General features: G+C 37.4%; 2 protein-coding genes across 6 annotated transcripts in view; one reads left to right on the top strand and one right to left on the bottom strand.

The window, feature by feature from the left end:
• The window catches only part of OFD1 (OFD1 centriole and centriolar satellite protein), a 33,098-nt gene extending 15,941 nt beyond the window's left edge, over positions 1 to 17,157 (bottom strand). For 2 of the 3 annotated variants that reach the window (XM_071748192.1, XM_071748203.1), the window contains exons 1-16: positions 17,012 to 17,145; positions 16,725 to 16,831; positions 14,805 to 15,005; positions 13,910 to 13,978; positions 13,801 to 13,828; positions 12,979 to 13,086; positions 11,973 to 12,109; positions 11,340 to 11,513; positions 9,408 to 9,514; positions 8,416 to 8,535; positions 6,013 to 6,086; positions 5,192 to 5,283; positions 4,865 to 5,054; positions 4,072 to 4,202; positions 3,830 to 3,941; positions 1,871 to 2,470 (exon numbers count right to left, since the gene is read on the bottom strand). In XM_071748192.1, the coding sequence (XP_071604293.1) occupies positions 1,871 to 2,470; positions 3,830 to 3,941; positions 4,072 to 4,202; positions 4,865 to 5,054; positions 5,192 to 5,283; positions 6,013 to 6,086; positions 8,416 to 8,535; positions 9,408 to 9,514; positions 11,340 to 11,513; positions 11,973 to 12,109; positions 12,979 to 13,086; positions 13,801 to 13,828; positions 13,910 to 13,978; positions 14,805 to 15,005; positions 16,725 to 16,820 (2,239 nt within the window). In that variant the 5' untranslated portion in view covers positions 16,821 to 16,831; positions 17,012 to 17,145. Of the gene's footprint in view, positions 1 to 1,870; positions 2,471 to 3,829; positions 3,942 to 4,071; positions 4,203 to 4,864; positions 5,055 to 5,191; positions 5,284 to 6,012; positions 6,087 to 8,415; positions 8,536 to 9,407; positions 9,515 to 11,339; positions 11,514 to 11,972; positions 12,110 to 12,978; positions 13,087 to 13,800; positions 13,829 to 13,909; positions 13,979 to 14,804; positions 15,006 to 16,724; positions 16,832 to 17,011 lie in introns of all 3 variants that reach the window. The other variant, XM_071748214.1, reaches the window with a different exon arrangement.
• Positions 17,158 to 17,178: 21 nt separating this feature from the next.
• Positions 17,179 to 23,073, top strand: TRAPPC2 (trafficking protein particle complex subunit 2). 3 transcript variants are annotated; one of them, XM_071748354.1, is made up of 5 exons: positions 17,179 to 17,217; positions 17,866 to 17,975; positions 19,912 to 20,060; positions 20,843 to 20,924; positions 21,665 to 23,073. In XM_071748354.1, the coding sequence occupies exons 2-5, from the start codon at positions 17,883 to 17,885 to the stop codon at positions 21,761 to 21,763; spliced, it is 423 nt and encodes a 140-aa protein (XP_071604455.1). In that variant the 5' UTR covers positions 17,179 to 17,217; positions 17,866 to 17,882; the 3' UTR covers positions 21,764 to 23,073. The 3 variants fall into 3 exon arrangements, with proteins under 3 accessions (XP_071604455.1, XP_071604465.1, XP_071604474.1); XM_071748364.1 differs by having other exon boundaries at positions 17,191 to 17,409; XM_071748373.1 differs by having other exon boundaries at positions 17,192 to 17,527.
• Positions 23,074 to 23,847: the final 774 nt, after the last annotated feature.

Below are 23,847 nucleotides of genomic sequence, written 5' to 3'. Positions count from 1 at the left end.
CATACCACATTACCACTGAAGCTGCAGCTCTTACTGGGATAATGGGAAGTACTGCATCAGTTCACACTCAGAACATAGCATCTGGCTGCAATCTGCTGTTCTACACTACATACCATTCAATTTCTGAAACACATAAGTCAGGTAATGTCCTCCTTTGTTATTCAGTTCTCATCCCTCTCCAGAACAAGTCACTCTTCTGCATTAAGCACAGAACTGATCCAACGGGAAAATTAGATCAGCCATCATGTCACAAGCCTCTGACAGGCACAAAGATGGGAAGGATTGTTAGGTTATGCACACAACTTAAATTTTGACATTTCCTAAGCTGACTCAAAAAACCCAACCCAACTACTTCTATGAAAGATTCTGTAAATGTGTAGTTTTAAATGAGCAGTCTGGAAGCAGTTTATACCCAAGTGAAAAGTTAAGCCTTGGAAGACTGCTTTGGAAGTTAAAGTTTTTCAATATGTTTTCAGTAACAGAGCGTGACGTGATACATGCAGAAAAAGAGAGAGAGCCACATTAGATCAGGCTGTTTATAGCATGCTTCTAACAGTTTCTATTACCAAACAGCACTAAACTAAAATTCAAGTAGGAGAATACTTATATCTTACTTCTGGCAACATTCACCCCGACCTTTCCCCTGTCAATACTTGGGCCCTCCTGGCAGGGAAGTTTTATTCCTGCATCTGTACTTGTTGCCACAGAAGCAATAAATTCCACAATTTACTCATGGTATGCAAAAGTACATCCTTCACTTTCCTTTCTATTTTACAGAATTATGGGGTCTGTGAAGCAGTGACTAATCGATCCCTTTTCACTTTCTCCACATCATTCATTGTTTTCCAGATTTCCCACAGCCCACCTCAGCAATCTATTACCTAGACTAAGTTGCCCTTCTTATTTTTAACCTTACTTCACACAGAAGCTGATCCTTATCTTTTTTGGTTTTGTTACTATTATCTTATTAAATCTACTTTCAGCTAGGGTGACAAGAACTTCATGACCTAAGAAGCAGATGTACTACAGATTTGAAACAACATTTTTTAAAAATAATTTTATTTCCTTTCCTTTTTGCTGGCTTTTCTGAGTAGTGCCCCTTTATAAAAAACAACCTCTACTAAGTAGTTATTAGATACTGTGATATTAATAGCAAATTACAATTTTCCTATCATTTTCCAAACACTAATCCCCTCCCCCTCACAACTGCTCAGGAATATTTGAGAAGGATGTCACAGCAAAAAAACCAAAGAAAAGCAAATCTGGACCTTTCAGACTGGGAAACCTAATTTAACAGAAGCAAGACAAAGCAGTCTTCTGATGCATGCTATAGCTACAGTAGCTAAACCACAGAATCACAGAATGGCTAAGGTTGGAAGGGACCTTAAAGATCATTTACTTCCAACCCCCCTGCATGGGCAAGGACACCTTCCACTAGACCAGGTTGCTCAAGGCTCCATCCAAATAAATGAAAAGATAGGAATACAGAGGGAAAGTTGTTAAAACTAGGAAATTACAATAAAGTTGCAAAGTAGTTACAGTTGAATCACAGAACCATTACACTTGAAAATGACCTCTAAGATCACAGAGTCCAAATATCAACCCAGACAAAAACTGCCATGCCAACTGGAGCATGAAGTGCCATGTCTACATGTTTTTTTAATACCTCCAGGGATGGTGACTCCACCACCTCCTTAGGCAGCCTATTCCAATGTCTACCAGCACTGGAATGAAACTGCATTTTTTTTCCTGTCTTCTCCTGACTCTTGGCAAATAAGAAAAATGAGTGGACAGACTGTCACTGCTAAGCCTTCCTCTTCCCATTGCCCAAGAAGAGCCCTAAAACACCACATTAACAGCTGTGACTTACCATCTGAAATTTTCTTGTTCCTGCAATCTCTTTCCAGTTTGGAGATGGGAGTAGAAGAAAGGCGTCTTGAGGAAGACGTTCTTCTGTGTGGTGGGGTTAAGGGATCTTTCAAGTCATCAACCTGCTCAGTTCTGATGTATTCTTCCCCTCTTGGGCTGCTCAGGGGGGAATCCTGGGAGCTAGGACCATCCTCTAGAGGTTCATGCTGAGTAGACAAAGGGTGTCCAGTAACAGCACACTGTAGAAGTAAAGGGGACTGTGTATTCCTTGGTGTTCTGCTTGCAGCTGCACCCTGCATGATTCTGTGATGGCAGTTCCTGTAGGCTTCTTCCAAATACTCTGCCTCTCTTTCCAGTTCTCTTATCCTAGCCCAGGTTTGTGCAATGTCAGAATCTGGAGAAGCACTGCGTGGCTGTAGCTGCTCCTGATAGCCAACTCTTGGCATGGCGTTTCCCTTCAGCACATCAGTCATAGCCTGATTCTTCAGGAATGTGCCATCCACATAAACATCAGGAGGCACCATTGTGTCACCAGTGAAGTCAAGGACAGAGCGATTGACAAGTGAAGGCTTTGGATTCCGATACACTTCATTTTCCAGAGCTAAATGACAGCAAGAGAAAATGAGTGACAGTGAGAGAGGGACACCCATAATGAAACAGAAACATTAAAACACAGCATTCAAATTCCAGTTTGATCAAAATTAATTTAAATTAGAATTGGCTTAGATTTTAGCAACTCAATAGACTGCTTTAAGTGTGTTTTTAATGTAGCTGCATAGCTGCAAATTATCACTGACATCAATTTGCTTTATATTATAATTCTCCTGCATAAAACTACATGAAGTATGCACTCTACAATGTTATTTCTTAAATTATGCTTAAATAAATTTAAAAAAACAGAAAACATCACCACTTTGGACCCATTATATCCAATTGTTCTGTTGAAGAGAGGTCACAAGTCTTAGTACTTCTATTTAGATCAAAAAAGCAATTTGGAGAAAAAAAACATGGCACATAAACAATGTTGCTTTTTAAAAAAACGTACTCCAAAATTGTCAGTAAAATTTAATGTTTCAGGGCTGTCTGCTTCCTGGCTTGCACTTGCATGCTTCAGCAAGCCTGTAAAAACAATCTATAGGGTTTATATAGGGTCTATTGACTTTTCTCAGCAAAATTACAACTCTGCTTGTATTCTGCATAAGTGATTCTTCAATGACATCCTTAACTCTGATTCAAAATAAAAAGTCCATGTAGTACCTCTAGTCATTTCATTTAAAAATTTATTTGCTGTTTTAACACTAACAGGCTTCCAATTCCAATGGTGCAAAACATGCTTCATGTAATCCATAATCATTGTGGAATTTAATCCCAACACCTTTATTTATCATACTTGATAACAGCAATTAAGCAGATAAGCATCTTTAGAACTATGTTTCTTAAGCAGACTGAATTTATTTACACAAGTCCCTCTGTCATTCTAATGCCCATTGGAGGAGCCCAAGTTATTAGCCTTGACGACAACTGTTTAAAAGTTAAATTTAAATTTGTGAAGTAGGCAAGACAATTTCAAATTGATTATTCTTATTATGAACCTTAAGGAATCAATATGCATTAAAACACAAATTGCCTCCTGAGAAACAGAGATGTTATCACCAAACATTAATGTCTTTATCTTGAGGAAAATCGGACAATAAAAACGTGCAAGTATTCAGGGGGAAATGGTTCCCCTTCCTTCTATGTTTGTTCTCTGAAAGGAAGAACAGCTGTAATCAGTCTGCTTTTATAAACAGGCTTTTAAATAGATTTTTATTTTAAACAGATTTTGATTTTAAATTTGAAATCTACTCACTGGTGGTATATTAGTTATATGTAACTTTATTTTTTTTTAAGTGTCTGGAAATTGTTACACTGGTTAGGTAAGTGAATTTCATAAAGGACTACTGTGGTTTAAGATACAAACCTGCCTGTGCTTGTTGCACTTGCAGTTTTAGTTCTTCAACCTGCACAGTTAACTTCTTAACAGCAGCTTCAGAATTCAACAGTTGGGTCTTTAACTGGGCACAATGCTCAACCTAAAGGAGACAAAAGAAGACAAACAAAAAAAGCATAATTGAAAAGACAACCCCTGTAACTACATAGTTAAATGTGAACCAGATGACAGGAAGAGGAAATGATTCAAATTATCTAGAAAGAAAAATATACCTCACTTTGTAGCTGCTTTTCCAAAATCTGCCTATGACTTTCAAATTCCTCCAGTGCCAGCTTTCTGGAATGTTCCACCCTCTTCAGCTCCATTTGGCAGGCCAGGTGCTCTGCTGATGGCTGAGACAGTTCTACTCAGAAAGAGAAATATTAAACACTTAGCTGTCAAATAACAAGTGTGCACTTTTCTACATGATAGCTCTTCAAAATGTAAAGCTCATTGGTTTTTAGGAACAAAACAAGGCCTTGTTTTTATAAAGTATTTAGGGAATTTTTTTTCTTCCATTTAGAAAAAGGACAGACATTTTCATTGGCTGGTCACTTAAGAATCAGACCCAGATAGTCCTGGTCTGGAAGAAAAAAAAAATCCCTACCTTACATAACTGGGTGTACATCTCTCCTGAAATCTCAAATGCACATTTAAAATCGATGGCACTTTATAACTATAGTTATAAAAGCAGGAAAGCAGTTTAAAACAATAATGCATTGTTCTTTTATGATTATTAACCATACTGATGCTATGGTTAGAAATACTGCACTTCTTTTTTTCAAAGAGTGCAAAGGATATTCTTCATATTACAGCTACCACTTAATTCAGAATTTCTACTATGGAGACATATTAAAGGAAATAAACTTATTATGTCAAGGACTGTTTTATTTTACACAAACATTAGTTAGGGTTTAGTGCAAACTACTAGTAAACATAAAGACTGTATTGTAACGAAAATTTATTTCTAAAACAATACTTGTAGGAAAATGTCAACAAGAAAATTACTAAATCATTCACACTGACTGTCTCGAAGATGCTGGTTCTCACTGCGAGTTTCATCCAGCTGTTGCCTAAGTAGCTTATTCTGCACTTGGAGCTCCAATTTCTCCTCCTTTAGCAAAGCATAGTCTGATACTTCTTTCAGTTTTTCTGTCAACAACTGGTTCTGTTTATTTACCAAAAGAACCTGGGCCTTCACTGACTCCAATTCCAGCTGCAGATAAAGAACAGTTTAGAAGATTATGAACTGCTGTGTTACTTCACAATTATTTTTGTTTCAGATTCTTTTTCAGTTTAACCTCAAATGCACTAATTAGAATACAGCTTCTTCAAATTCATGATTACAATTACCTCAAGCTCTTTTGTGCGTGATATAGCTTGCTTGAGTTCCTCCTTTTTTGAATTAACAGCCATGGCTTCCTCATGCAAAAGCATAGCTTTCTCTGCAGGGAAGATTACAAATGCTGAATTAAAATTAGTAGAGTGTCACAATAAAAAAAAAATGTATCAGCAAAACCCAGTGTAAGCACTAAGCCCAATACTGAATTTAATTCAAGATGTAAAAATCACTGTCATACACACACCCTCCAAATTAATTAAATCACACTGTGTATATATATATATATATATATATATATATATATATATATATATAAACACACAACATAGTCGTTTAAAATTTAATAAATTGCATCCATATGCACATGATACATTGTCACTTTCACATGTCCCTAACTTAGGAGTCTAGATATGTTATGTGTCCCAGCACTCTTCCTCAAGATCCAGTTAACCGTGTTGCTATTTATTGTTAATAAACTTAGAAACTGGCAGCCATTCAAGGGTAAGGTACCAAACTGTACTAGAATGCAATTAGAGAATGAACGAGGTAGTAGGACTTTGGAAGGAGACAGGAAACTCAAAAAGCAAAATGCTTTGCAACCTTTGTATGATGCAGCAGCTCACAGTTTCCACTGCATTCTTAACTAACAGCAAGGAGTTGCTGCTTTGTCACAGAATACTGCTACATGCTCTCAAAATCTATTCGGATGGCTTTTCTGTCACTTACACCACTGTTGCTAAACACCATCATGTTTAGTAACAATGTTGTGATACCTGTTAGTAAGAGACCTAGAAATAAAGAGATACTTTATTAATCTCAGAGAGGTTGTTACCTTTATTTTTTTTCTCATCTTCAGTAACTTTATTTGCTCTGGCTACATATTCTTCTTTTAATTCAAGCTGGTATCTAGGAGTAAAAAGAATTATGTATTCCCAAAGTACGTGTGTGAGCACATGCTTTGTGTAAATTCCAGTCTTTCCCAGCTAAACTTCAATCAATCAATTACTCATTGGCAAAATTAGTTGTTACAGAACCACTGAAACAGTTGGCAAGGGACCTCCTAATCACCTCAATTCAACCACCTACTCCAAAAGCATGACGGCCATCAACTCTAGATCAGGTCAGCTGTGGCCTTAGCTAACTCTTGAAAAACTCAAAGGATGTATATTCCACCACCTTCCTGGACCACCTGTGCCAGTAGTGCTCTAACCTCCCTGTAATTTATTTTTTCCCCATGTCTAAGCTGACCCTCCCAAGCCAACTTATGCACCTCACCATATGAACTTAGAGGTCATGTCTGATAGTCCCATAATTATCTTGACAGATTTTTATTTGGCCCTCTCCAGCTCCTTTGTTACTTTAATGAACTGGGGAGCCTGACCCTGGGCATGGGATTCCTAGGACAGCTCTCACCAATACCTGAAGGGGACAGTAACTTCCCTCAGCCTGTCAGTCATGATGCCACAAATGTCACCCATCATGCTATTTGTCTAATTTCCCAGAGTGTGCTGCCAGCTCAGAGTCATCCCTGCATGCACTGTAACTTCCAAGTTCTCTGCAGAAATGTAGCTACTCAGTCAATTCCTTTTGCCCATTCATGCTGCTTCATGGTGATATTCTGCTCCAAGCACAGAACTTTGCAGTTCTCCTTGTTAAAATTCTTAAGACTTATGTTGACACAATCCCCAAGTTTCTCAAAGTCTGCCTGAAATGAAGCTCTGCCATTGGTTATGGAAGCCATTCCCTCGATTTAAGCCTCATGTTCAAAAGTTATTGAGGATGCCCTGTGTCAACATCCAGATCATGAGTGAAGGTGTTGGATGGTATGGATCCCAGTACTGGCCCCCAGGGTTCTCTGCTCATCATCAGCCAGCAGCTGGACACCAAGAACCACCCAGGCACACCACTGCTCACAGCTCAGCAGTCATCCAACTTTACCATTTGATTTTACTGGAATTTACAGGAGCTAAGAAATGGGTATTCTGCATGACTGGGACATAGATATTACCATATCTATCCTCTGACATTTCCTGAAATGGTCCATGCCACTCAGATCCTTCTCTCAGTTATGGCATTTAATGTTTACCATAGAAAAAAAAATATTAATTTTCTAGCAAGCATAATTATTTCTATAAAATAAAGAGTAGCTCTTTGCTACTTTTCATCACGGATTCAGGACAAAAGGACATAGATTTTATCTTTCTGGGCATTTGTAGTACATCTAAAATAGTTTGTCTGCTGGTAAAATAACCTAAGCAGCAATTCATTCTTAAAATGATTTGCTTCTCTTCATGAACCAAAAGCATTTTACAGGTAATAATTTTAAATAGCTGTTATGGACTAGGTAAAATAAAAAACCCAGGTAGGTGAATTAGTTGAATTTCAGTGTTTACTGACAAAGCCCTCAAGTCTCAGTTTCAGCTGGGGCATCATTGTTATCAAAAGGTACTCTTCACATCTTTCCTCTGTAATTTAAATACAGGCACACTAACACAAATAATACTTATTGTTCACTGCATTGCAATAAAAAATAACACGTTAGCCTAATTAAAGACCAGCTCATGCCACTGAATACATGAGTAATAGCATGCTATGAGCACCTGCCCAGGTTGAAGCAGGATATACCCACTGCAATGCCTCACATCCAGTCACTGATGATGTCTTACACTTTCAAAGAGCATTTCTAACCCAATTCTTTGAAGCCACGTTCAATTAGATGACAGTATAAAAGAGTATGATCTATATCAGAGAATTCTTTTCCAAAAATGGGGAGGAGTTAAGAGACAAATCTATCTGTATAATGTGCTAATATGCTTCTCACCTTTTTTGAGGAAACCTGTAAAATCTCTTTAATGCTAAATTTTCCATACCATGGTCAGTCTCATTTTTTTAATTGCGGTCAAAGGAAGTCACTAATACTGCTTCATATCCTTTTGTCTAAGTATATAATTTAGATCATACGTCTCCCAGATAACAACACAAAATTAAAACTACAACAATAATATGACCTACAATCAAAAGATAATCACTTTGTATAGTAAGCTTTTTCTGAATGTTAGAGAACATTTTATCACTAGAAAAGAGATAAGCAAAAATGAAACTAATTCAAACTGATTAAAACAAAAAACATTTTCAAAGTCCTTACTTTGTTACACTTTTCAAAAGAAAACTTACAGAATTTATTATTTTCATAGGCATTAGTATGAGTCCTATTAGAAACAAGAGAAGAATTTACTTTAAGAGTTCTGTCTTGAGCTTCTGGTCATATGTCTCCTCTATGTTCTTCACAGCAACCTCCCGACATCTCAGAGCATCATCAAGAGCTTTATTTTTCTCTTCCTGAAGTTTCTGAGTGCTGAAATATACATAAGTATACAGACAACGACCAGTTATAAAGCAAAAACTTAAAATAACATTTTGAGACATCAAAAGATAATGTGCTTGCTTGGAACACTGCAGCAATTTAAAACCATGATCAGAATCTATTATTGTAAGTCATTAAGAACAACGAGATGTGACAAACCAAATGGCCCTATTTGAAATCCAGTACCTATCAGACATGCAGCTGTCCCAGGTTAATCTCTGCTCAGTTTCCCTCAGAAGAAAGGCTAAAGAGAAGATAGGGCTGAACATGTCATTCTATCAGCACCCCCTGCTGGCTTGTAAAAAAAAAAAAAAAAAAAGAAAAAACCAACAACCCAACACATGGATTCTGTTATAAAAAGCAGATGTCAAAGTAATGACACAAAGTTGTATTGATAACGTGGCCAAATACGATTTAATTTTTTTTTTTTAACCAAAGAAAACTAATCTCACTAAGGACAAGTTTTAAAAACCCATAACAAACCAGGACTAAAGAACCAAAATATCATACACATGCCTTTTGAGTGTTAAGATTACATACTATGTTGTTTGGTTGGTTTTTTGGCTTTTTTTTTTTATTATTTTTATTTAAGCATACCAAGCAAGTATCTGGCCCATTGCCTCCAAAATGATGCTGCACTGTTCAGTCTGAATGAGGAGCAATATAAAAAAACCCAAAACTTCTTTTTCTATTGGGTGTCCCTGCTAATAGAGACAGACTGTATATAGTACTGCTCAAAATGCAAAACACAATTTGTGGAATATATAATCTATTTCAGCATCACAGAAACAGCAACAGCTTGAAACGTTTTCTACATGAAGGACAACAACATTTAGCATTCTACATGCTCTTCAGCAACTTACATTTCAAATGCCTCAATTCTTTGCTTCAGTTCCACTTCTCTGGTCCTTATGACTTCAATATCTTTCAGTAGACTTTGTCTCTGAACATATACTTCCTTTGCTTCTATCTGAATCAAAAAATAATATCTCTAGTTTTATTTCACACTTTATACAGTATCTACTATTATAATATTCAGTTTCAAGGACCTGCTTCAGTAATTGGTATTACTCCAATAAATATTACTTATACAATCATAATTCATAATAATATCAATAAATTATTATTATTATTATTATTATTATTATTATTCCCATTTTACTCTGTGTAAAAATGTTTTAGATAGAGTCACTACTGGCTAGGTGTTAACCCTTCTCTTTCAAGAAATGGCTTGTTTTCAAAAACTCACAGCCCACACGTATTCAATCATCTGATTTTTTTTTAATATACAGTAGTTTTGCAGGGTTGTCATAAGAACAAAATTGTCATGGTACTTGTACCTTCAAGTACAACCCATGCACCTGAAGGTGCTTAAGATTTTGCTGCTGTTCCCAGTGCAAAAATTAGAGTAATCAAGCCATATTTCCTGTGCATAAAGTTATCTTAGAAAATGGTTAAATTACCTTCTCCTTTAATATAAATATATTCCAGCTCAGTAGAGCTGCTGGTCTCTGTTAGGAGAGCTCACAGGTAAATGAAGCATGTACATTTTAGTTCAGAAGCTCATGAGCAACAAAATATCCATGCACAGTCTGTGTAACAGGTATGCTGGTCTCATTATACTTTTTTTTTTTTTTTTTTTTAGTTACTTAATTTCCTGCCCACAAAAGAAAATTGGTAGCATAAAATAGATGGGTTTATTGTAAGATTCTAAGGACATAGCCATTAAATAATTAAATAATTAAACAATTGCTCTTTCCTGTGAGAGAGGTGAGACACTGGCACAGGTTGCCTAGGGGAGCTGTGGCTGCCCCCTCCCTGGCAGTGTTCAAGGCCAGGCTGGATGGGGCCTTGAGCAACCTGGTCTGGTGGGGGGTTAGAACTAGATGATCTTTAGGGTCCCTTCCAACCCAAACCATTCTGTGGTTTTATGAAAACCACCACCACAACAGGGGAAACAAACAAACAAAAAGCAAACAAACAAACAAAAACACCAAACCAAAAAAACCATACCACAGCACAGAAGGAGGGTGGGAAGCATTTATGACTGACTAAAATATTTGAACAGGAAGATCTGCTGCAGAGAGCAGGGAGATGGCTAGGCAAAGAGGCAACAGAACAGCAAGTAACCTCTTCTTCCAAAAACTTAAAGGTAATAGAGACTGGGAGAAGCAATTTAGAACTACATACAAATAACAGTTTGCTTCAGTAACAGTTACTACTATTGCAAAACACTAAGAGTTAACATCCTGAAAGAGTAATTCATTACCACAAAAAGTATTCAAAGAAACAAAGTAAGATGTAAGCTACAGTAAAGACAGAGGTTATTAACAATATTCAACATAAAGATACACCGAAATTGTATATCCATACCATACAGCTATATATTCCGTTTAGTTTAGAGTCCTTAGCAATTCAAAGAATTTAAACTGTAACTAAAAACTAGGTTCTGGAAACAGAAAAGTGAAAGTCGTATACACATTCTGTTAAAAAACTCTTGGTGATGTGAATTCAGCCAAGTCATCAAAACAGGTAAAGTACATTTAAATTCTTCAATCCTAGCCTACAGAACAGTTCCTTTTCTAGCCAGCTCTATTTAAGTATTTATTTACTCATACTAATTTTTGTTGTTGCTAAACGTGTTCCCCTAATCATGAGAACAAAAATAAATTCAATGTTTACAGTAATAAGCCAAGTAAGATCTGAAGGTAAATCTCCCAAAGATAACAGATAAGTTAAATCAACTCACTGAATAAGTTTCTACCAGATGAAGAAAAAAATACTTGGAACTTTACCTCTTGTTGTTTTTGAAGCCTCTCAATAGCATTCTTTTCACGAGAAATCAAGGCTTCAGCCTTTGCTTGATATGTTCTCTCCAACTCGTGACGTAGCTCAGAGATTTCCTTCTGGGTCTGCATTTTCTCCTCCATTTTAATCTTTCCTATTTCAACTTCTTTAAAATGTTCCAGCTTATACATAAAGGGAGAAGAGAGGATTAAGTAGAGCCATCTTGAAATCAATAAAGACAATGCCTTCTCAGAGAACTCTAAATTTCACTCCAAAACTCCTTTCAGGAAATAAAATTTGAGTTTGATGAAATTAAACTACTGTGATAAAAGTATCTCAGCAGCACACGATATTTGCATATCTCACATAGTTTCCATAGGTTTACATCTTACACAAAACTAACAGCTTTAGATACAAAAGAGCAGAACAGAAGCCGATGAAGAAAAACACACACATTTAACAGAAAGAGAACTGCAAAATTAACATATGCTATAGCATCAATTTAATAACTGATATTAGATTAACAGCTTTTTGTGTTTGACATAACTCTTTTACTTCAATTTACTTACAGTATTAAGTCTGCAATGTAAAAAGTCAAAATTGACAAATGCGTCCCTCAGATTCCATGACCAGAGTCCTACCTTTTGACACATTTCTGCTTGAAGCTGCTTCTCAATTTCTTTTCTATATTCATGAAGTTTTAGTCTTAAAGATTCGTGTTTCTGATGCTGGGGATAGGAGTCTGCAAATTGTTCATCAATCAGCTGAAGTTTCTCAGCTATAAAAAGAGCAACATATCCATCATAATTTTAAAAGTCACCTCAGTTATCCTACCAAAGTTCCTGCAGGAACCCATCTCCATAGGAAGTTAGTTTACCTAAGTGAGATACTTGGTTTAACTAAGTGTTACTGTCATAGAATGACCTGTGTGATACAAAAGCAGAGGCAGCACAGAGATGCCATGAATCAGCTTTATGAGAGACTTATACCTAAGAAGAGGCATGTAGCTGTTTAAGCACTATTTGTGGTACCACATAGTCATTCATCCTCTTTTTAATGAATGGACATGGATTTTCTTTTGCATGCATCTTTCAGGTTTTTCTCTATCAATAACAGCATGCATGTTAAACTCAACAACTCCCAACCTATGCCTGTCACTGAAACACTATTGTCAAAAGAAAAGCAAGGCACTCTTTTACACTTATGTTTTTCAGAACATAACATTTACAGTCCATCTAAGATGTTAAAGCTCTTAGTTAAATGCCTCAGAAAACATGTGATTGATTAAAATAATAATAATAGTAGTAATAGTGATAATAGTAATAAAATAGTAATATAATAATAATAGCAATAATAGTGATAATAGTAATAAAATAATAGCAATAATAATAATAATGATGATGATGATGATGATGATGATGATAATAATAGTAATAGTAATAGTAGTAGTAGTAACAGGACCCTTGCTTTATTTTAAGAATGGTTAGAAAATCAATATATCAGCAATATGTATAAAATTTACTTATTATTACTATAGGTTGCATTTGAGTAAGTGATGTATTAATACCAGCCATACAATTTAGAAATCCATACCACTTACCAATACGAAAATATTTGGGGAGACTTGCTTGCAGAGATAGCACTTACCAAGAGATTCTCTGTAAGGAGGCACTGAGTTTGTCTGAGTTTCTGTGTCATGAGTTTCCTTACTTAAATGATGTTCTGTAAGTCCGATTAAAATCCGCATAAGAAAACCTATCAAGATCCAATGCATTAGTTAATTCTGATTTTGTACCAGATTTTTGAGCCTGTAAATTACTGAACACTATCACTTACAAAAAACCCCTACTCACTTTATGGAAAGAGCCAAGTTTTTAAGTTAAAAGCAATACTAATAAGCTCTTAAGGTTTTTATTATAAGCATATTCCAGTCTATCTCATTCTGCACAAGCTGTCCTTGTGCAACTTTTGAGAGTGCATCTCATTACTACTCCAAATATGAGGTCATTAGGCAACAGGGGTTTCTGAAGATCAAGCTACTTTAGCCTGTGTAATACTATTATGTTTAATCATGCAGACATAAGAATTGTTATATAAAACAATGGAAAGTCAGTTTAATTTTTAACTAGTTTTTAAGTACATTATGAAAGCTTATGCTGTCAGTAATAAACACAAAACAAAATCTGATCTTGCCAAATTAGCATGAAAAGATTAAAGAGCATATTTATACTCAATTACATTTTTTTCATATTTCTGAGGTTTAAGTTATTTATTTTGTAGGTGAATGTTAACACAACTCATGCACACAGAGGAGTTGGATAACCCTGAAATATAATATTTATCATTCTAACATACTCCACGTTGAATCCATATTATTCTAGACCAACAAATACTAGAAATTTTTGAATTTCTATTGCTTGCATCTTAATAAAACCAAAACTGTCTGTATTATGTATAAACATCTTGTACCTTTATTGTCCTTCTGAGTTCCAGAAGTCTGTAAGAAATAAAAAATGTCTTAGTCTATTTCATCACAACAGTAATTCTGAGCTTATTTTCAAAATCAAAATAACTTTACCAGTGATTTGTAAACACTAGAGTTTGGATTGATCCTCATTAATTGAAGAAGATCTTGCACAGTCCATAGCTTTGGGGGAAGAAAAAGGTGAGTTAGAAAAGGTTAGCTCATTTAACATAATTTCAAATAGGTAACAGGCACTATTTTACAGTTGTAGACTGGTTTTTATTAGCTATTTCAAATCTATTTTATTATCTATTTTCAAAGACTTGCTGTTCTAGTCCTCCATTTGCTCCATAGTATCCCCACTACCAAAGAAATACGTCAGCCAACATTTAATTCCATGTTGAACTGAAGCTATGAAAAGAGCTTGGTTTTTCTCCTCCCCACCCTGGATTCTCTTGCTATGTTCCTTACCTCTTTTCTTGATTTATCATACAAATCCCTAACCCAATTTATGACTACCTACTCACCACATCATAAAATTAATTTTCAGTTAGAAACAACCTCACCCCACCACACACTCACAGAGGAGAAACAAAGAGGGGGCAAGGACTGACCTTTTCAGCAACAGCTTTTTTTTATAACAGTTTAAACTGACTACAAACCACAATTTCAGGCAGCTGAAGAGCCAAACAGGAGGCTAGCTTTAACTGGGATCAGTCCCCTGAGTGCTCTACCACACAGCTTCATGGGCCAGATGGTCATGCTGTAGGTGAAACAAGTGTGAGCTTGAACTAGGTCTTTCCAGAACAGTGTCATTAGCTTATTGCCAACTTACAGTATTCATTAAAACAGCCCTGGATAACGAATCTTTTATAGAGAAGAAAGGAAGCTGCACTTGTGTTTGTATTTCACTTTCAGAAAAGGGGATTTTTTTCAATTCTGTTGGAATACGAAAACCCCAGAAGGCAAAGCTCCTAGAAGTCTTAAAATGGTAAATTACCGAATTTACCTTCTTCTTCTCTAGTCCACTTTCTGGAAAGAAAACAGAAAGTGAATACTCATAGCCACATCTCTCTAGATGATCTGCCACCAAACTGTTGGAAGCTGTTATCAAAAGTGTACTTTCCTCACTTGGAACTGCCTGGGGCTGAAGTTCTCCATTCAAAACTGGGTGCATCAGATCATGGATTAACTGGTTTCTGAGCTGTGTCTGGTTAAAAAAAAAAAAAAAACAAAAAAAAAAACAAAAAAAAAAAACATATTCTCAGTTTACATGTTATTAAATCAGAATTTTTGCTTTTCAAAATTCACAGGAAGTCTCATTTTATTTGGGATGAATACTTATCAAACTGAACAAAGCCAAATAATCAGACTGGCCTGAACAGAATAAATCAGAACAACTGAGATGAGCAGCCTCTTATACATCTCATTACAAAGTGCAGGGCTCCACTTCTATCCCTCGGTATGGGAGAGGAAGGCAGAAATCAGAGGAAGACAGAAATCATTTATTTATTTCATGTTGGCCATTCACCATACCTGTAGCTCTACCTATTGCCAGCAGGGGCAGTGAGATAAAACCAGGAGAAAGTTGAGAGTATTCTCATTAGGAGATGTAATCCATAAGAAATCCAAAAGAAACTCAGGTGTATTAATTCTTTATCTCAGAAAAGCTACAAAATCTTTAATATGATGTTTATTCTTCTAGACAGGGAAAATCAAGCAGGAAAAATGCCTTAAGTAGCATGCCACCTAACAGGTCAAACAAGACAAGAAGCACTTCAAGCATTGCAAGTAGGGAAGCATTTGGTACGGAAGTCACCAAGGGAGAAACAAGTTGTCCTGAAGAGAGACTTCTTGGCCATGAAATTAGCAATGATTTTTTTTTAAATATCGACCCTGTATTTATTTTTATTTTTTTTAACTTTAATGAATTTGACATAAAAAGAGGGAGCTAAAAAAATTTGCTGGTGAGATAGACATGTATAGAAGTATAGAAAGATCAAAGAATCATTAAAAAATGCAATCAGATTATGTTTAAAGACTAGCAAAATTGAAACTGCATGAAATACAACATTTCACCATTTAAGGCCTGATATAAATTTCTGCTATAACACAAGGGAATTATTGTTTAGAAAAAGTAAGATGTGGATGTGTCAATGAATGACCAGCACTACAGGTGTAACATGCCTCAAAAAGAGGCTGCCTCTCACACACTTTCCACAAAAAAAGAGGAATTAGTACCATCTCAAACTTTGCCTAAAAGTTGCTCACAATAATCACGATCTACTTCCTTTAATAAAGGGGTAGACTTTTAAATGGTGTAGAAGACAACACAGGTAGCAAGAAAGTTACTATTTCACTGAGGCTTGCTTAGCACTGCGGAACTGAATGCTGAAGAAAAGGTATTGCTACTGCCTATAAATCCTCAAGAGGACTAAGAGCTACTTAGGCTGTCTTGTACTTTCAGCACAAGACAAAAACACCAGAGCAACCATAAAGAAACGCAGGCTACAAATCAGAACAAAGTTTTACTCCTGAATGACCAGACAGGGAAAAAACAGCTTAAATAGTTTTTTTGTTTGGTTTTGTTTCAATAACAGAATTAGAATATCTGAGGAAGATAATTCACATGATGTGCATATTTATAGAGGGTAATAAACACTCTGGGCCCTTCCAATCCTCTATTCCCCTTTATTCCTCTCTTCCCTGCTTGAGTTTTTCCTCAAGTATAGCAAATTTCTAAAGCTCAATATGGGCCTACAAGCTTCCTGAAAAGGGGCTCCTAAGACTAAGCCACAATGAAAGAAGGAAGAACCTCCGATAAAAATAATACTTTTGGGGAGGTTGGGAAACACATTTATTCGACACAACTTTCACTGCTTTCAGTGCTAAGTAGTACGGCGGAATTATAGGTGAAAATAAAGCACACCTTAAGGGTGTCCAGCACCCCTCGGTTCTTAAAAGTCTGATAGAGCCGTTTCCGCAGTTCATCCTGGGACAGCGTCTCCCTTTCAACCGCAGCCATCTTGCCCTATACTAGGAGATTAAAAACACACAAACAAACAAAAGGAATTTTAAAAAAAGACATTATTGACTCCCAGCTCCATCCCCGGCGAGCGAGACAGCGAATACTCAAGCGGCCGCCGCCTCCCCTTCAGGCAGGCGCAGGCCTCCCCCTACCCGCAGGGTGGGTGGGCGCCAGGCCGCAGCCCGCACCTCGGCGCCCGGTTGTTGGCTGAGCAGCGGCGGACGCTCCCCACAGCCGTCACCGCCAGGCCCTGCGCCTTGTGCCGGGAGCGGCGGACGCCGTTCGGCCGCTGCCGGGGAATGACGGGGGGGCCGGATGCCGGGGCGGGCGGAGGGTAGCGCTTCCGGGCGGCCGGTGGGAGCCGTTGGGGCGCTGCGTTGCAGGGTAAGCGCGGGTCCGTGTGGGCACAGGCTCTCCCCCTCCTTCTCCTTCCCCGCTTATCTCCCGTTCCATCCCCGCCTGTTCCGCGGGCAGCCCCCGCGGCGTCCCGCCCTTCCCCTGGAGATGGGAGTGCACAGCGGAGCCGCCGGTAACCAACCTGGGCCTGAGGACGCTGGGGCGCGGCGGAGGGGTTCGCCTCCTCCGGGTAATGAGAGAGGTTTGGGACTGCCCCAGGCCTGCTGTGTGCGAGGGAGGACGGTGCCGGCCGGCCGCCACCCTTCCCCGTTTTAGGGTCTGTCTGCTAGGCCCCCCGGGAGAGGCAGGTGAGGGGATTCTTCAGAGACGGGGACAGCACGATACTTCAGGGGTCGTTGCCGTTCGGGTCACCGGGACGGTTTTCAGGGGTTAAATGAAATCATCAGTCAGCTGTAGAGTAAGAATTTTTAGGCAATAATACTGAGGGTCGGTTGCAGGAGATGTTCCACTTCCTAAGGATATTTCCCCCTCATTTTGCTATAAATGTGTTTACCAAAGAGTGTGTTTGACTCTATCTAGCCTGTGGCAAATAAGAGTAGTAAGCTCGTTTTAGGAGTGCTTTCACACGGATTAAGAGTTTGTATGTAGACTTGTCAGTAAAAATCTGTCTCTCTTTTTTTATAAGGAACAGCATATTGAAGTATGTCTGGAAGTTTCTACTTTGTGATAGTTGGTCATCATGATAATCCCATATTTGAAATGGAATTTCTGCCTCCTGGAAAAGTAGAGTCCAAGGTGTGTTTTTTTCCCCAGTGATGACCCTATGGTGTAATTGTGGTGCATTTTCTTTGGTAATTTTACAGTGCATTAGAAGTATGACCAGCCTGGTTTTAAAAGTGTTATGAGTGTCCACTGTATTTTTTCACAGAAGCTTTGTCACAGGGAGTAGAATTCTGGAGTTCTTGTCTCATACTATTTTGCCAGATCCTACTAGTTCTTCTTAAAACATGGTTTCCTTAAAATTTGGGTGCTCTATGGTGAAGAGTGTTGCTCTTAGTGTGTAGAGCTTTTACAATAATTGTTCACTATCTAATGCTGTTTACTGTTATTCTTGATTTTAAGGAATCTGTATACAGTAATAAGGTAACATAAGGAACATAAATTTGAAAGCCCTAGTTAGTCCTTTATCTTTTATGCTATAAAGAAATATTTAAAATAATATTCAGTAGTCATGCTTGCTTTTAAGTAAAAATTATTTTAAACTTATACTGATAAATATGGGCTTCAGAATGTGTGAATTGTAAGACTACTCAGTAAGTAGTGTTTTCAGTGGAAAAAGAATGTATCTACCCATTGTGCTGTTACATCAAATGGAAAAACAGACCTCAGAAGGGTGTGGATCTGTGAGTGGATCCAAACTGGAAGTATCCTCAGTCATTGATTTGAGGAGCATGATGTCATCTGTATTTTGAACTAGTGTGTCCCCCAAAGAATCATAAATAAAACTAGTCAGACTAGACTTGATGAGTGTGAGGATGTGTCAGATAGTGGGAAAGTTAATTTTCTACAGTCTTCTAATGGAATTAACTTAGCTTGGGTAAGATTCTTGTCTGTCAGAGATTGAAATACTAAATTTGCTAAGAATCTAAACTTCATGTGCACTGAAGGAGAACTAGTAGGCATTGATATATTTTGAGAACTAGTGCTTCTGTTTCCAAGACATACCCTTTTAAGAGTGAATTCAGTGAAGATGCACAGCTGCCTAAGGTTATTTGCATAACATGCAGTAAATCAGCACAAGCTTTTGCCATTTCAGCTACACTACATAGCTTCTTATTTGTTATGGTGTAATGGAACTGGCAAAGCTGTTAACACCCTGAGTCAAATCTGATTTCGTGCAAAAAACATAGTGCACTGAGAGGTGTGAGAGTGGCATTAATAGCATCCCTATATTTTGAGAAACACTGCAAGACTACTTCTGTTGCCAGTTTAACAGCATACAGTATGGTTTAGTCCCATGTTTCTACTTGGCAAACCAGTGTTCTAGGTAATGTACAAGCCACAGAGCTTTTGTAATGTTAGGGCCAAACACAGTGATCACTCTGTGAAGGCCATTTGTGTTTATTATAGGAAGAGGTGCAATTTACATCTGCAAGCATCTATTTAATACCAGTTGCAGGATGTTTTTCTGCACTAGGCACTTATGAAAAAGAAACTGCCCCAAAACAATAAAAATTCCTATGTTTCTAGGCAAATAACTGGAAAACACAGAATTTAAAGTGATGTAATCAGTGTATCTCTCCTCTGACTTTGACACACTGTAGCCTGTCTCTCAATTTCTGCCAGATTTGACAAAGAAAAAGCTAAGCTGCTGTAAATTCTGCAAAAATGGGTGACTGGAAAGCAGAGAAAAAGATTTCATCAGGGCCACAAAAGAGCTTAAACTTTAATTCATTCCTGAGCTATACATAGAGGCTTTATTAAACCTGATGCTTTCAGGACTGTGTTTGTGATGACCTTTTTATTACAACCCGTTTTCTTCCTTGAAACCAACTATTGTGACAATATATACTAGTTTAATTACAGGATGGTACATGTGGCAGAAACAAAGGTTGTATATAACTTTACATGGACATAAATTGAGCACTATTTAGGAATTTGAGCAAATCACTTTTTGTATTTCATTCCTTTCACTGAATTACTAATCTTCTGTCTTCTGGAAATAAATTAGGATGATCATCGCCATCTCAACCAGTTCATTGCCCATGCGGCTCTTGACCTGGTAGATGAGAACATGTGGCTTTCTAACAACATGTATCTGAAGACTGTGGACAAGTTCAACGAATGGTTTGTTTCTGCTTTTGTCACAGCTGGACATATCCTTCCCTCTTTTCTTTCCTTATATTTATATAGGAAAAGCTTTTTGCCAGAAAGGAACAAGTCAGATGAAATGAGTGTGGAATAGATTTCTCTTGCTATTCACCACTGTTGTTGCTAGAGAGAACCACCAAGATGAAGAAAGTTGGGGGGCACAGCTGTTGAGAGGTGGGACCAATTGGAAAGCTGGATTTTTCCTTTTGGAGGATCTGGAATAGGCTAGTGAAGTGTGGAGCTCACATGGCTTGAGGATTGGGAGGGGAATAAAAAAAGAGGGTCTGAGCAAGATTATGTGATTCTGTGTTACCATCCCTTTGATTTAGATAGAGAGAAGAAGCAGGCATAAACATGCTTGGTGTCTGCCTCACCCATCTTGAAAATGTGTTGTCAAGGCTTGATCTTATGATGGACATATAGTCCTAGAAGTGTTTGAAACATTTGTTATACATAGGAAGTGAGTTTGAATGTCTTTTTAGCTTCACAGGTATATGACAAAGGTGCTGAGAGCATTGTCCAAATTCAGAATTGTTTCGCTTTAAAAATAATACCCTTGAAGAGAGGAAATTAGTTTTATTTTCAGATAGGGGAACTTTAAAATATGAAAGTAATGCTTCCTAAATTTCACTGCTCCAGTTACTTATTTTAATGCTTCCTCCTATAGTCACGGCTATTTTATGCTAAACATCTTAAGCATATGCAAGATCAGGTTTAAGTGCTTATTTCAGGATATATTAAATGTCTCTCTTCTTCTTAAAAGTTACATTTTCCTTAATTGCTTTACATATGAGATTTATAATGCTTCATGATGTAAGGCAAGAAGATGGAATTAAGAACTTCTTTAATGATGTATACGACTTGTATATAAAGGTAAGAACCCACTTCTTACGGTCTCACTGCAGGTCACACTTTTAGGTGTGTTCTGCTGTACATCCTCAGGCATGCCTGTGTCAGCATGTTTTCTTGTGCTAAAGGAGAAGCACTCTGGCTGTCCACATCAGCCAGAGTTGACAGCATGTGACATAAAGGCTGTGTTTTCCATTAACAGAATAGATTTTGATAAATTATCATAAACAGTGGTGGTTCAGAATCTATTTTCATTTTAGACAGCGATTTTGGGCAGCATTGTGACATTAAGGGTTGGACTCGATGACCTCTGAGGTCCCTTCCAACCCAGCCTATTCTATGATTCTATGATTCTATGATTAATGGTGATAATGAAAGCAGAGAACTGTTCTGCAGTAGCCTGGTCAAAGTGCTTTGCTCTCAGAGCCAGCAAGCCAAGTTCTCACAGCCTGGTGATCCTACCACTAGACAGGGCAGTTGCAAGCACTGACTAAGAGGTGGTCATCTCAGCCTCCCACAGGAACTCAAATGGTGCTGAATTCCAAAACAGAAATATCCACCAACATCCTGATGGATTAGTTCTGAGGAGCTGGTGCTGAGGGATGGCAATGTGCATAGATGAGGAGAATGCAAGGCCTTGGAAAGAAAGTGACTGTTGAGGAGCTTAAGTGGCACTAAATAGGCTGAAAGATAATAGTAATCTGAAGTAGTATTTTTTAGTACTGGAGATTGTGTTTATTGATGAGTTTTTATTCTCTCCTCAGTTTGCAATGAATCCATTTTATGAACTCAATTCTCCTATTCGATCCAGTGCCTTTGAAAGGAAAGTACAGTTCCTTGGAAAGAAACACCTTTTGAGCTGAATAAATAACTTTCCTGAGTGAGTGTTTTTTCTGTACTCTCCTAATTATTAGTACTGTAGTTTGTCTGGTTAGTTCTCTGCATGTTTGATATTCATCTTTCTGAAGATTGAGAAATTGGATGCTGAAGAAGTTTTTTGTGGTTTTTTTCTGATATGAATAATAACAACTAAGCATCTCTGGTTAAAATGTGTATCAGTAACTTTCCTTTTATGTGTTATGAAAAGCAAGTTTAAAAATGTCAGGGCTGAACAAGTACTGACTGAAATATGGATGTCAGTGGGTATGCAAAATGTAAGCTGCATGTACAGGATGGGAGGAAATCAGATCTAAACACAAAAGACATCTCCAGTCATGTGATTAAATATGAGCAAAATGGAACTCTTGACTGTTCAGACTAAATGGCTAATTGTGTTATAAAGCTTTCTATTGATAGTCCTTTGCTAGGCAATTAATGCTGTAGACTAACCAGGCTAACTTTACACTTGGTGGTATTAAATCAGGTCTATATTAATATTGTAATGTGTAATATATGTATTATGAAGTGCTAAATAAAAAGGAAAGAGGCTGTATCAGCAAAGCTTTGTCTTTAGTATTTCAGGAGGTTTTGAGAAAAAGAACCCTTAGTTTTAAAACTAAGTTTTAAAACTTAGTTTAAAACTTATATTTGCAAATAGACTACATGTTCAGTGCAATACAGGTTTATCTGCAGTGCTGCATCAATGAAATCAATTAGTGAACTAGATCAGAACAGCTGTGTCTTGTCCCAACTTTAATTCCAATTAACACATGAAAAAAATCTAAACTAAATTTACATGTTTAAACCAATTTTTTCCTTTCTGCAAATGCAGAATTTTTCAAAATACATTTAGACTAGGACCTTTGAACCATGAAACTGTTAGTTGAGGTTACAGAAAGGCATAATTTGTTCTGGCTGGCTTTTATTCTGTGGTGAAATGAGGTTAGGGACCCTTTCACAAAACTTACACTCCGAAAATAGTTTTTTAACAGGTCATTTGGCAGATACCAATACCTAATATTTCACGTGGTTTCACCATGTTTTAAGTAGTCAGTTTTCTTTTGCAGCAAATCTGTATAAGCTATCTTCTTAGACTTCTGATTTCTAAAGGAAGTGGCACGCTGTTCTAGGAAGTACATTTTGCAGAGTCTGTATAATTAAAGGGACCACCAATGTATGTGCTTTAAATGTAGTCAGTCACTGTTTCTTTGTAATTTACATTCTGCTAAACTATCACTGTAAAATATTCCATGAGAAAAAGAACACCTTAAATAAAATGTGAAAAGATGCTGCATGGATGCCTGTTGAGTATACTTGAAATGATTTAGAAGAAAACTAGATAATCACAGTAAGGCTATGTTTATTGGCAGGGTGGCACATGAAGATGGGGAGACTTGTCTTTGCTGTGTTACTTTATAAAAAGTGTTATTGTCCAGCATTTTGATGTCATGTAATTGTATGTAAGTCAGCTGAGGGTTCTGGGTTTGTTATTTTTTGCTTTATACCTGAAGGCAACAGAAACACACTTCAGATAAAGCATTCCTATTCATATGATAAAGAGCCATTACATTGTAACCCTTGTGCTGTTTCTGCTTCCTCCCCAGTAGCAAAATGCTAATGGTTTAGATTCACTGAGGAAATACTTATATTAAATAATCATACACGTGGCAGAATGAAAAGTTTTGGCAAAGACAAAAAATGAGTGCTAAGAGTTTCCACTTTTAGAAACTGTGGGGTTATTATAATTTTATTCTTTTCTGACAGCATATGAAGTTACGTAAAATGGAAGCATTTTGTCTCTTGCCTTAATCTCCAAGGGCAGTTAGCCAAATGGTGCCTCTTCTTATGCCCCTCATGTGTCTTTCCCCTTCTTCTTCTGAATAGAGGAACTGTAAATGGAAATGCAGTCCCATAGGTCCATCTAGGCCTTATGAAAACAGACTGACTGCCACAGGCAAGGTAGTGTTATGTGCTAACTCATTAAATTAACCAGTACACTCTCCAGTGAGGAATGCTGTCTCATGACAGAACTCTGTAGGCTGCCAGCTAGGTAGCTGCGATCTCCCAG

Source organism: Heliangelus exortis, chromosome 1 (genome assembly GCF_036169615.1).
Source record: "Heliangelus exortis chromosome 1, bHelExo1.hap1, whole genome shotgun sequence".
NCBI classification, from domain to species: Eukaryota; Metazoa; Chordata; class Aves; order Apodiformes; family Trochilidae; genus Heliangelus; species Heliangelus exortis.
This window is presented reverse-complemented; position numbering and strand designations above follow the sequence as displayed.

What these genes read in the sequence shown, in the direction of transcription:
- TRAPPC2 (XM_071748354.1), top strand. Translation starts at nt 17,883, where the DNA reads ATGTCTGGAAGTTTCTACTTTGTGATAGTTGGTCATCATGATAATCCC. An exon ending in CTGGAAAAGTAGAGTCCAAG is followed by an intron (nt 17,976 to 19,911) that starts GTGTGTTTTTTT and finishes GAAATAAATTAG; the next exon opens with GATGATCATCGCCATCTCAA. An exon ending in TATACGACTTGTATATAAAG is followed by an intron (nt 20,925 to 21,664) that starts GTAAGAACCCAC and finishes TTCTCTCCTCAG; the next exon opens with TTTGCAATGAATCCATTTTA.